Source organism: Lepidothrix coronata, unplaced genomic scaffold (genome assembly GCF_001604755.1).
Source record: "Lepidothrix coronata isolate B3197 unplaced genomic scaffold, Lepidothrix_coronata-1.0 Scaffold220, whole genome shotgun sequence".
Taxonomy (NCBI): Eukaryota; Metazoa; Chordata; class Aves; order Passeriformes; family Pipridae; genus Lepidothrix; species Lepidothrix coronata.
Window position 1 is genome coordinate 876,075 of NW_016690400.1, and position 13,372 is coordinate 889,446.

Below are 13,372 nucleotides of genomic sequence, written 5' to 3' on the forward strand. Positions count from 1 at the left end.
CTAATGACAGATCAGTTCACTTGGAACAAGGAAGGCACATAGCAGATTCACAATGTAATTTTTGGAAACTAAGAGAAGGCAGAAAGGGAGTGAAGGAGGAAAATATTTTACACAAAGTACTATGAAGACCTACAAAAGGGAAACTAGATTTTAATCTGCTCTAACTGTGAATGCTGATGAAACACCACATTTGCTGAAGTGGAGAAGATACAAAGGGGGTAGGACATGAGACAGTATGCAGGTGGGAAATAACTGCTTTTCAACAATCAAAATCTTAGGTTAGGTGGCCGTCCATGTCCTCACAGTTTACCAACAGACTGTCTTGAAAAGAAAATGGGAACTAGTGCTTGACTGAGAGCTGTTAGAGATGTCACTGAATAATCAGAGGAGATGAGAATGAAGATGACTGAATAACTGGATGAAGACAACCTCACAGTTTTTCATCTGCACGTGACCAGTTGGCAGTTGATTCATCTGGGATATTCCACAGAGATCCTGGTTAGCAGTTGGTTTTAACAGAAAAGCTGTGTGCAAATAAAATCTTGAGCTTTGTTAGTCTTAGGCAGTCAGCTTTCGATGGCTAAATGAGCCAAATGTCACATTATCTTTTACTCATCTTCACAATCAGTGTGGTCTTTCAAAAGGCTGACCTGTCATGATACAGCAGAGATGTTTTTTTTTTCATTTGTATAATTTTGGCAGTCACAGACATCATATACTGTAAGCTCATTGACTGTGGGATACTCTTAGAGAAGCAATAGGTGTCTGTCATGAACATACGGCTTGTAGCAGTTTGTTTACATTAAATGTGTTGTCTTCCATTTTTAAAAAGACCAGAAAGTGTCTTTGCGCTGAAGTGTGCTAAAGTGCACTTCTGTTCTCTAATCCTTGCTATACTTCTAAACTTAGCATGCACCTGCAATTCCATAGTTTATCTACACACTTTTAAGGCATGCTGTAGCAAAGCAGATGCATAGGGAACTGGAGAAAGAAAACAATACCTTTGTCCTCATAATAAGTGTTTAAGGATAAGTCACTGTTATTTAAGGGGAATAATTTGGAGAGCAATTATGACTTGAGGGATATATTTTTCCACTAAGAAATTGATATTTAAAGCAAGATTTTAAGCATGTAGAGCTATAATTACATTGCCTGCAGTGTTTTCTGCCCCCCAGGAAGGTTCACTTCATCAGAGAATTGTTGAGTACATCTGAAAGATACAAGCTTGGTTATGCTACAGGTATTTCCAGAGGGAGTGCTGCGCCTGCTAACTAGAAAATGGCATATTTTAGATAAGCTGTTTTTAACACAGCATGATTTGTTTTCCGACTGTGGCTTTCTGTGTCATCTTAAATTGTGGGGGTTTTGCTGACATAGACCAACTCCAGTTTTAACACTATTGCCTTTGTCCCTGGACACACTTGGAAGAGATAATGGCTTGGAGCGAGAAAGTTAGGGATTGGGGGACATCAAGCAAGCTGTAAAAACCCTCTAGGCCTCAGCTAACATCTTGCAGTGTAGGAGCTGCTCCTTGCTCTTGTGTTGTTGGGGCTAAATTCTGCACTCTAAAAATAGCCTGTATGTCGTGCTGAAGACAGCAGACACTGAAGGGTCACTTCTGGGAAGAGTTAGGTCAGCTTTACCACCTACTGTACTGTACGGCAGGGTGGGTTCTGCCCGTCAGAGTGGCGTTGTGTTGGATGGGTTGCTTTGGCAGGAGCAGGCAGGGCAGTTGCCATGCCTCTCTTCTCTTACCTGTGTAATCATGAGCCTTCCCTCAGCATGACAGTGCACTGTGCAGGTAGGCTGGTTATCCAGGAATTTATTGCTTCTGCTGTGGAAGTCACACCATGGTCTCTGCCTGCAGAAAGACTGCGGGATAGCAGCCTGTGCTCAGAACAGTGCAGCATTATGCTCATCTGGGGAGGTTTTCCCAGCTGAAGCCACCGGATTATGCACAGAGACATGTTCTGGGCACTTATTGCCAGGGTGGGATGGGTAAGGTTTGTCCTGAGGCCTCTGTAGGATAGAATGGGACAGGTCTTGCCTAAGCTGAGCGGGGCTCATGGCCAGCTTGTGTCTACAAAGGGACCCTCAGGCCTCTGACAGGCCAACACCAATGATATGTTTGGGTCAAAAATAATGATTAGCTATAGTGAAAATAGTTCACAGGAAAACATTGATGGGGCTGGGAGGGGGGTGGGGCATGAGTGAGGAAAGGGATTGTCTTCTGGCACACATCTGGATCAATTCCAGGGTGACACAGCCTTGCACTTGGATCCAGGCAGCATAGGCACTGAGAACAAAATACTACCTTAGCCTGCCTTTGTGTTGGACTGTCCGTGGGGATTTGCAGCTAGCAGTCACTCTGTCAGTCTGGCCACTGTCTTGGCCTGTGAGCAACTACTTGCACTTTGTTCTCCTACATCCCCCTACATCATGAGGAGAGCCTGTCATGGTGCTGCTTCCCTATGCACAAGCATGAACTACTGTGAGGAATCTCAGCTGGACCGAGACCCCTGATATAGAACGAAAAGCTGACTGAGAATGGAGGCCTTGGTCCTGACAACATGTTGATGCACTCTAAGAAGAAGAGAAAAACATCAGGAGAAAGCTGTCCCATGAGAACAAGGACACTGTCCCATGAGAACAAGGACTTATTTTGAACAGAGTGGCTGAGAAAAATATAAACATTAAAGGAAAACAAGAACAGATGTGCAGAGATGTTGTGAGAAAGTAGAACTAAGAAAGTCCACCTATCAGCTGTAAGAATTATGGTTTGTATATTTGAGTTGACCTATCTGTGTAATATATGTATGCCTAAAGAGCTGTAAACCACAGCAAACTAACACTTTGCTTTTCTTGCAGGAGCAGTCAAGGTTTTATGCATATGAAATTGATGAAAACCAAAGAGAAATACATCCTGGGCCAGAACAGCCCTCCCTTTGACAGTGTTCCTGAAGTCATCCACTACTACACCACAAAAAAGCTGCCTATCAAAGGAGCAGAACACTTGTCCTTGCTCTACCCTGTGGCTGTGCGGACACTCTGATAACCTAGTCTCACCCCTTCCTGTGGATGGGAGGTGAGAGGTAAGATGGGTTGCACTGAATTCATTGCCAGAATTCAGAGTTTGAGTCTATGATGGAGAGTGGCAGCATTTAGTCTTGTGAATGTGGGCGCTCTGCAGAGTTGCATATGGGACCGTGTGTATGATACTCTTGTGCTGAAGCATGCCTCTAGAACTGTGTTGCTACGTAAGAGAAAGAAAACTTATTTTAGTGCAAGGAGAGTAGATAACCTTCCCAGACCTTCTTTGTGAATGAAAGTGCTTCCCAACAAAAGTTGCTCCTTCATGTTTTGAGAAGAACCAACAAGTTCTTCTCAGCAGTAAAAATCCAACAGCTTCTATTCTCTTGCTACCCTGAGAAACTTCTCCCTGAAAAAGAGTAAAGTACTCTGAGGGATCCTAGCGTGTTCTTGATGGACCTGAGAAGGAGCTGCTTAGCAGACAAGTCTCTGGCTCTGGTCACTTAGATTGATGGATTTGGGATTTTTTAGTGCAGTTTCTTGGGGTAGTCAAATGTTGAACTCCTATTAGACACATATATTAGGAAAGGGTTCGGAGCATACCGAAATCTGAAACCATAACACCATTGAAAGCTCAACAAAACTGATATTTATTACAAAGATATTTATTACAAAGCCGAAGTAAACGGGTACCCGAGAGAAAGAGAAACCAATGAGGAAATATGACACCCTGCTCACTCAGGCATCATTCATGGGGTATCTTACCAACTCCAAATACCATAAAATCCTCTGCAGCAGCTGCGTTTTTCAGAAGGTTAGCAGGCTCACACATAGCAGGCGTCCCTGCTAAAGACAGCTTGGTCCTTCGTGTGGAGCAAGCTCACCCAAAAAACAAGCTGTCTGCTTTATACAATCAACTGATTACGTCTGCCTAGGCAGGTGTGGCCAGCACTGCCCCGCCAGAGGTTCTCAGTCCCACTCCCTTGGTTATGTGCATCACTTCAGCGCATGAGTGAGAACTTTGGAATTTCCCTTCCACATGCACACTGTGCTTCGGGGGTCTTTCCTAATTGAGTCAGGAGTCGTTACTTCATCCCTTCCTCTTCGGTTTCTCCTTCAGATGTCCCTGGCAGACGATGAACCAATCACAGAACACCAGTTAATACAGTTTATACAAGAAGCTCTCTCTCCAAGGACGAAGTTCCCGTTTTATCAGTGGACTTGGCAGGGAAAATATAAACTCTTACAGGTGGCTGGGCCAAAAGTATCACCATCCCTGATACAACACACAATCTTAAAGTAATTTTGTGAGAGTGAATCATGGTCAATTACTTATGAATAGGGGATGTAATTAAACAGTAGTTATATATTTTTATCCTTTTTGGTACAATAATCTCTTAATGTTTACTGTCTTCATTTGCAAGTTTCATTCGTAGGTACAGGCAGCTAATTCTGTTTGGGGCAGTTACACCATAATGTTTTAAGTAGTTAGGATAAGTCAATTTGATATGTGGGTTACTATTTATGCATGAGGGTGGCCAAAGGCTTTTATAAAACTTTAGTAGGCAAAATCTTCACTTGCTCATTCGTCTGGATCAAACGGGTGTCCTACTGATACAGCAGACTAACGTGTGTGTCACACTGCCTTTCCACGAGATGGCTTTTGAAGCTGTGAGAACTGTGATATGTAGCAGAGCAGAATTTGTTTTTCTGCTCTACCAAGCCATTCTTAAAACACAGCCCCTTTGACACATACCTTCTGGCTAGTGTTCTTTTTCACCATGAGCAGAAGCCTCCTGCTGTATTTCAGTCACTGTGAGCCAGAAGTACTGTAGAAGCTGCTCTGTGTCTTAGTCCTGCCAGCTCATTGCCTTTCCACTTGAGACATATTTTCTACATGTTCTGTGTGCTCATTGAATGAGATAAGTGAAAAATTATAGTTGTGCACAAGTTGGAACTGGGGAATCAATAGCCTTATAGTCCTCGTGTTGAACCATCTCCCACATATGTCTAGAATGTCATGCATTAACCCATCAGCTGTTATAGTAGCAAACTGGTTATATGCAGGTTATGTATTTTACAGACTGCAATAGGACTGTGAAATTGTGTGCTATTTAATTCAGCTTTCTTAGCTACTACTATTTTTTATGTATGCTTAGAAAGAAGTGCAAATCTGAAAATTGTAATGGAATAACCACTTACTGCCTGTAAAAGTAGTGCTTCATTGTATTGTCTAATCTGATAAGAATCTCAAGGATGACCCATGTAATATCACCGGTGCTAAATGTTCTGTTTCCTTTTAAGCCTGCCTTATTCTTTATGTGACATCCAATGCAGATTGAACAGGAGTGGATCATACATATGTGAACAATGTCATTCTGTGCAGCAACGGTAGTGGGTCAGACTGTCCCTGTCTCACCCAGAATCTGAAGCTGCATTGGAATAGGTTCTCTGGTTTTCCGAGAGAAGGGTGACCCAATGGAGAACAAAGAGACAACAATCTTCTCCAAATGAAAATAAACACCCCCTTTTTCATGTACTCACTTACATGCATTTTTTATTTCCCTAAAGTCTTTGCAGAACTCTTTATTGTCTTAACATCACCCAATTGACAAGAGCATACAGGCACTTTTAAGTTAGCATATTCTCTCAGCAGAGTAGGAGTTTATGAAGGTGGCAGAGCTCACACAGATTAGGAATCAGGTGTCATCTGCTCTGAGTCCTTGTGGGCTCTAGCAACACTATCATGCCCTTTGGCACAGAATCATGTCATCTTTCTTCTTTTGCGTGTTGAATCTGACATTGTTTCTGTTCCATGGTCTGCTTTTCTTCTTCTTTAAAGGAAAAAAGAGTATGCCCCTACTCTGTCTAACAGCAATTACAAGTAGAAACCAACAGCATCATTAACCAAGGCCTTGCCTGGCTTCCTTAAGCACTTTGTCTTTAATTCATGGGGATAACTATTGTATCAGACCTGTCTTGTCAGGGGTCTGATCAAATGTCAAATGAAGCCAGCAGGTGCCATTTTATTGCTGTCTGCAAATTTTGGGTTGGGATCCATTGCTTCATACAACTGTGTATACAGCTTATTACAGCTTCAAGGATCAGATCAAGGTTCTTGGTTCAGCAAGAAGAAATCATCTCAAAAGTATTGGTTGTCCATGGGAAGGTTTTTTATTATTTTTCTAAAAGACTTCTAGAAAGTACTGAGTAATTGCAGAATAAATAAAACCAGGATTTTGTTTGCACTGTAATGTTGTCTTTGTTTATTTAAGTGATTGTATGATATTTTTCCAGTGAAGGAATATTCTTCCCAGATTTTTTAATGTACAGTGAAAATGCAGTGTGGTAACAGTGTGTAGTATTGCATTTAGGTGGAAGATTTTGTAGCAATGATGCCTATATAGCACATTAAAAGTTTATTTTAAAAAAAATTATAAACCTCTCTCTTTTCTTCCTCTGATTGTCATTGTGTACTCAGATTGCCATGAACAGCTAATAACTGAAGCGGCCTTTCAGAACAACTTGTGTTTGTGTGTCTTAACTGTGTTGTGAAACTAATCATTAGGTTATAATCTGCTTTGGAGTCTGGAAAATCATATGTCTCAGTTCTACCCTGATTAATTCTTTTGATAATGTGCACCTTTACAAGGGCTGACACAGGTGCATGTGTGAATGACATTGCTGGTGGTGTCCAAGATAACACTGGTGAGTCACTTTTTGCAGACTTTTTGCAGAGGTGTTAATTAGGCTTCTATTTTGATGAGTATTTCACAGCTTGATGAAAGCTGTGAACATCTGTATGGCGGGTAGGAGAGCTCTAGTGACCAAGATTACATTTCACAGGTCCTTCCATAATTGGAAAAACCATTCAGGTTTGTGGAAGTACAGTCATCACCACGGTTTCTGTATTTGATAACATATTATTCTCTTACTCTGAAATTAAGTCTCTAGAGACAGGATGCAAAGTGCAGGGCTGTCTTATGTGCAAAGGCACAAACCACACAGTTTCAGCTTCTCAAAGAACATGGCCTTAACCTGCATTCTGAGGAAAACTTGAAGAATGAACACTTGTGTGCTGCTTCTCAGCATTCCAAAGAGGGTCATGCTTTGCACTTCATCGTGGTGTCATGGCTCAAGGTGGCAACACAAACACTGTGTGGGATTGTTGGTGGAGTCTGCTGGTACCATCTTTTGTCCAGGCTCTGATTCCATTTTGACTCTGCTATACTCTGGTGTACTCGGTCCTCTGCTGCTCTAAGTTATTCATGCTGTTCTCAGGTTATACTTAAAGTGGTGCCTGAGCAGAACAAGCGAGGTCTTAACACTTGTTTAAATAAATAAATCAAAAAAACCTCACCTAACACACTGCTGCACTATCTCCCTGCAGAGGAGAGAAAACAAAACAGAAATAAAACAGACCTCTCTGCACTCCTGGTCTGAGCAAGAGGTGAAAGAAGTTAAACGTTGGGGATCAACTGTTTTTCATACATTCTTTCTTTTGTAATGATCTGCAGTGATCCCACATAAAACACTGCAGATTGCTTCCTTCTCCTACTTATTGCTGGAGTGCACAGCAGCTGAACAAAGTTGTTGATCTGAAATAAAGCAAATAGAAGTCCTACTGTAAAAGGATGTTCATATGTTGCAAGGGATGACCATGTACAAAATCCCTTTTTCTGCAGCATTGATTTCCTGTCTCAGGGCTTGACCTTACATTGAGAACTATGTATGTACAATTCAGAGTTGCTGTGGTGACTTCAGTGCTCTGTACCTTGTATTTAGTTCAGTCACAAGATTAGTCCAAACAGTGCTTGTGTTTTCAGGCTCCCTGGATTGTGTTTATTGCTGCTGACAGTTCCAAGACACAAGCCTGAGGAAGCTTGTTGGCAAGTTGACCATAATAGCCTGCTCCCCAAGTCTGCCTCCAAGAAGCAATGGTTCTAGCCATGGTAGAAATATCAACAGGATAGTTGGAAACTTACTCAGTTGCAAAAGTCATGGGGATGACTGAAACATGATAAGTACATGGAATTAGTCTATAGGAAGAGTTCCAGGATTGTTTAAAGAATAAGGGCTAGATTGTGTGTCAGGCGGGCTGGGCCTTGCTGAAATTTGGCTATGAAAGAATAGAGAAGAATAAGGGAACCATTTAAGAGTAAACAACTTGTTAACTGCTATGAAAGTTGCAAAAGCGGCATGGGGAAAATCTGGAGATACTTTCAGAAGGGGCAGACTGTCAGTGCCAGTGAGGCAAGACCCAAGTCTGAGACACCAAGAGAATTTGGATAAGTCTATCGGGAATCAGGCATTCTCTACCAGTCTCTAACTCATATTGCATAGGGTCTCTCAAGAGAGACACAGAAGAGACCTACAGGAGATAGGCTAGAGGAAGAGATTATGAGAAGAGACCAGAGAAACTTGAGGAGAATGCAAAAGACTCAGAAGAGGCCTCAAGCAAAACCCCAGAGAGTGAAAAGGGAGGTTACAGGAGTGCCTTGGGGATGTAGGGGACCCTACATCCTTACAGACAACACACAGTAGGGCTGGGACTGCTGCACTGACCCTCCTGACTTCTCTCACGGACCATCATGTGGTCTCCCACACAGGACAAGGAAGTTATGTCAGGCACCACTACACAGACCAAACCAACTTCTCCCCTGGACTGCCCTGTGGAACTGGAAGGTCATGTTAGTCATTGTTGACATCACACATATCCATGTGTAGAGTGGTTTTGGATCTGACTCCATTTAGACTCTACACTTTAAATTTGCTCTTCAACTGCAAAAACCAGCCCTGCGCTCCCTGTTCCTTATTAATTATTTTCAAATGCAAAGTTATGTGATATAATTGTATTAAATCATAATGAAAGGATTCTGGTTAGTAACTTCATATGGCCAGGATGGACTGTGTTTTCAACCTGAGTATTATCAGCTCTGTGAAAGTAAGGGCCACGTAAACAATGTCTTTGGTTTTTGTTGTTCATAACCTCCATTCAGCACAAACATAGTAGATTTTCTCTGACATCATCTTATTAATTACCTCCACTAATTAGTTTCATTAATTGAGATGCTGGCCTGTAAGATTTTGTCATCTGTCTGTTATGTCCATACCTAGAGAATGTTCTTAATTCCATATAACCATAGAATCATTTAGGTTGGAAATGACCCTTAAGGTCATTGAGTCCAACCATTTAACCTAACACTGTCAAATCCACCGTTAAACCATGTTCTTAAGTGCCTCATCTTTTAAATATCTCCAGTGACAGTGACTGAATCACTTCCCTGAACAGCCTGGTCTATAATTGACAACACTTTCAGTAAAGAATTTTTTCCTAATATACAATCTAAACCACTCCTTGTGCAACTTGAGCTTGTTTCCTCTCATACTCTTATTTGTTACTTAGGAGAAGAGGCTGATGTCCCCCTCACTACAACCTCCTTTCAGGTAGTTGCAGAGAGGGAAAGTTTCCCCCTGACCCTCCTTGTCTCCAGGCTAAACAACCTCAGCTCTCTCAGCCACTCCTGATCAGACTTGTGCTCCAGACCCTTCACTGGCTTTGTTGTGCTTCTCTGGACTTGCTCCAGCACCTCAATGTCTTTCTTGTAATGAGGGGCCCAGAACTGGACAGAGAACTCAAGGTACGACATGACTAGTGCCGAGCACAGAGGCACAATCCCTGCCCTGGTCCTGCTGGCCACACTGTTCCTGATCCAGGCCAGGATGCCATTGGCCTTCTTGGGCACCTGGGCACACTGCTGGCTCATGTTCAGCTGGCTGTTAAATCAGCACCCACATGCTTTACTGCCAGGGAGCTCTCCAGCCACTCAGCCCCCAGCCTGTGGCACTGCATGGGGTTGTTGTGACCCAAGTGCAGGATCTGGCACTTGGCCTTGTTGAACCTCATACCACTGGCCTTGGCTAGTCTTTCTGCCCTCCAGCTGATGGACACTCCCTCCAAACTTGGTGTTGTTTGCAAGCTGACTGAAGGTGAACTTGATCCACTCGTCCAGATCATCAGTTAAGCTGTTGAAATAGAACTGGCACCAAAACTGAGCCCTGGGGAAAAGTGCTTGCGGCCGACTGCCACCCGGATGTAACTCCATTCACCACCACTCTCCAGGCCCAGCCATCCAGCCAGTTTATTACCCAGCAAACAGTGCACCCATCCAAGCCATGAACAGCCAGTCTCTCCAGGAGAATGCTGTGGGAAAAGGTGTCAAAGGCTTTACTAAAGTCAAGGTAGACAACATTCATAGCCTTATCCTTATCCACTAAGTAGGTCACCCTGTCACAGAAGCAGATCAGGTTAGTCAAGTAGCACCCAGACACGCTGGCTGAGCCTAATCCCTTGGTTGTTTTGTACATGCTGTGTACAGAGATCACTCAAGCTGATCTGCTCCATGACCTTCCCAGGCAGACACGCCTTTAGTGCCCCCTCCAGCCCTTGTAGATGGGCATCACATTAGCTAACTTTTAGTCGTGGGACTTCCCCGAGTAGCCAGGGCTGATGGTAAATGACTGAAAATACCTCAGTGAGCCCTTCCACCTCCTCCCTTGGTATCCTTGAGTGGATCCCATTTGACCCCATAGACTTTTGTGTGTCTAAGTGGCGTGCAGGTTTCTAACTCTTTCCAGTTGGATTATGAGGGCATCATTCTCTTCCCCATCTATGTCTTCCAGCTCAACAGATGTATTTATAGAAACATTTTGGTTTTTACTGCAGTTGCCAAATTAAGTTCTAACTGGGCTTTGGCCCTTTTAATTTTCTCTCCATATAAACTCACAACATCATTGTAGTCTTCCTGAGTGGACTGCCACTTCTTTCAAAGGTCATAAACTCTTTTTTTTTCCTGAGTTACAGTGAAAACTCTCTGTTCAGACTGGTTTTCTTCCCCCTACCGTGCAACTTCTCTTTTCTCACACAGGGACAGTGCTCCCACACCTTTAAGATTTTGTTGTTGGAAGATCTCCAGCCTACCTAGATTCCTTTGCCCTTTAAGACAGCATAGAATCACAAAATCATTTAGGTTGGAAAAGACCTTTGAGATCACTGAGTCCAACCGTTGACTGATCACAACCTTGTCAGCTAGACCATGACACTAAGTGCTGTGTCAGTCATTTCTTGAACACCTCTAGGGATGGTGACTCCATCACCTCCCTGGGCAGTCCATTCAGATGTTTAACAACCCTTTCCATGAACAAATTCCTCCTGATGTCCAACCCAAATCTCCCCTACTACAGCTTGAGGCTATCTCCTCTCATCCTGTCACTGGTTGCCTGGGCGAAGAGGCTGACCCCCAGCTCCCTACAACCTCCTTTCAGGTAAGGTCACCCCAACTCTCCTCTCCAGGCTAAACAACCCCAGCTCCCTGAGCTGCTCCTAATAGAACTTACCTTTTAGGCCCTTCACCAGCTGCATTGCCCTTCTCTGGACTTGCTCCAGCACTTCAATGTCTTTCCTTGAAGTGCCTCCCCAGGGGCTCTGTCAACCAGGCCAAAATCTGCCCTTCAGAAGTCCAAGGTAGCGGTTCTACTAACCACATCCTTATTTCTCTGAGACTCAAAAACTCTGTCATTTCATGATTACTATGGTCCAGCCACCCTCTAGCCATTAGTTGCACCAGTTTTGCTGTTATTAAGGCTGTTCTTCACCTCTGTTAACAAATTAAGCCGTCCCTTCCCTTACTTGTCTTTTATGATGTCACTGTGTGACTGCCTGAATTATTCTGATGTCAAGGTGCTGAGGAAAAGGTGAATTAAAGAGTCTGAGTTGCAGAGTCCAGGGTCTGCTCTGTCACTAAGAGGAGCTGTGGTGAAGAAAGCTAAAAATGAGAGCATGTCCCTCTTCCACTTGGAAATCTGCTTTTAAGCTGAGAATTTACTGCTGGCCTCTACCTGTGCTACATATCACAGCTTTGTAGCCGCTACCTGTGTACCTCGTTGCCCTGTACCTCCTTGATTCTGACCCTAATCCTGGCCTGTTGGTTTGGTTTCCAGGCTTAACTTCAGGCCTGCAATGTCACTATGCACCTGCTTTTTTACCACAAGACTGAGAGTGACTTGCTGACTCAGAATAATGCCTAGAACAAACAAACAAAACAAAACAAAAAACCCAACAAAACAAAAACAAAACCCCCACCACTGACCAACCAAAAAAGCCCCAAACAAACAAAACAAAACAAAACCAAAGCCAAAAAAACCCTCCACTACCCTGCATACAGTTTCAGCTATATGCTGTCTTTCTGTAGAGGTCGTGAGAAAATGATGGGGTTGGAACTTGACAACGAGGATGTCCTTCCTTAGGAGACACTCAAGTTTTACTGGTTATTCTCATGCCCTGGGAGAGGATAGCAGAGCTACTTTTTCCCAGGTGCTGCTGCTCACCACCACTCTGGTTATCTTCCGTGTGTCACATAAAGGGTGTCCCCGAGCATGTTCACCAGACTGGGCATGGTGACCTTCACTTACGGCTGCCTTGTAAACCATGTTGCTATTGCCCACTAGTGTGCTCAATGCTACATTTTGAGCAGAGAAAAAATATTCCCTGAGAAGTCATGGATGAGGTAAAGAACTATCAGCTGCCTCTGGGTACAGTCAAGACAGGGAAATTATAAGAACAAGAGCTAGGCCCTATCCCAGCAGTGCTGTCTTCTTGATTCCACCAGATCAAGGAGCAGTGGACAGAACTAGTCCTGCTCTGCGTCCTGCTGGAAGAGTGACGTGCCCATGCACGGGGAACCACTTCCACAGAAGAAAGGCAGAGCCCATTTGCAGACTCTGTCAGCCCTAATGCAGACTGTCAGCTGTCTGCATTAAAGGGCTTTGAGATCTGATGCTCAGGCATTCTCAGAAAGAGCTGCATAGCTAAGAAGTGCCTGCTGAAAGTGCCTGCCTCTCCTGTTCTCCTGGAGAGAGGTGACAGTGTGAAAGAAGAGCACTGACATCTGGATTTGAGTGGTTTTTATCTTCTGTCCCAGGCAGAGGCTCTAGTTCTGCCTGAGCAGGGCAGATGATTTGGATCATTTTTACCTGTGTTCTGGGCTTCCCTGATTTGCATGGGCCTTCTTTGCTAGAGATAATTTGATTTCCACGTCTTGGACACTCCTTCTACCACCTATGTGGGAAGAGTGTGAGCTCAAAGACCTCAAACTATAGCAGTGAAAGAAAAGCTGTAAACAACTGAGCTGTGACACCCTATGAGATGGGTGTATCCATGCACACACCTTTCTGGAAGCATAAATTGTTTCACACCTCTGGAACAATCTTTCAGGCCAGTGTTGTCTCCATGCTCTAGGTGAGAGACTTGCATTTTCCCAACTCTTAAGGAAGAGAAATGTTG

General features: G+C 43.6%; 1 protein-coding gene across 1 annotated transcript in view; it reads left to right on the plus strand.

Annotated features, from left to right (window-relative positions):
* LOC108506595 (SH2 domain-containing adapter protein B-like) overlaps positions 1 to 6,464 on the plus strand; it is a 62,069-nt gene extending 55,605 nt beyond the window's left edge. Inside the window, exons 6-7 of the mRNA XM_017833781.1 lie at positions 2,869 to 3,092; positions 4,151 to 6,464. Of these exons, the coding sequence (XP_017689270.1) occupies positions 2,869 to 3,052 (184 nt within the window). The 3' untranslated portion in view covers positions 3,053 to 3,092; positions 4,151 to 6,464. The remainder of the gene's footprint in view (positions 1 to 2,868; positions 3,093 to 4,150) is intronic.
* Positions 6,465 to 13,372: the final 6,908 nt, after the last annotated feature.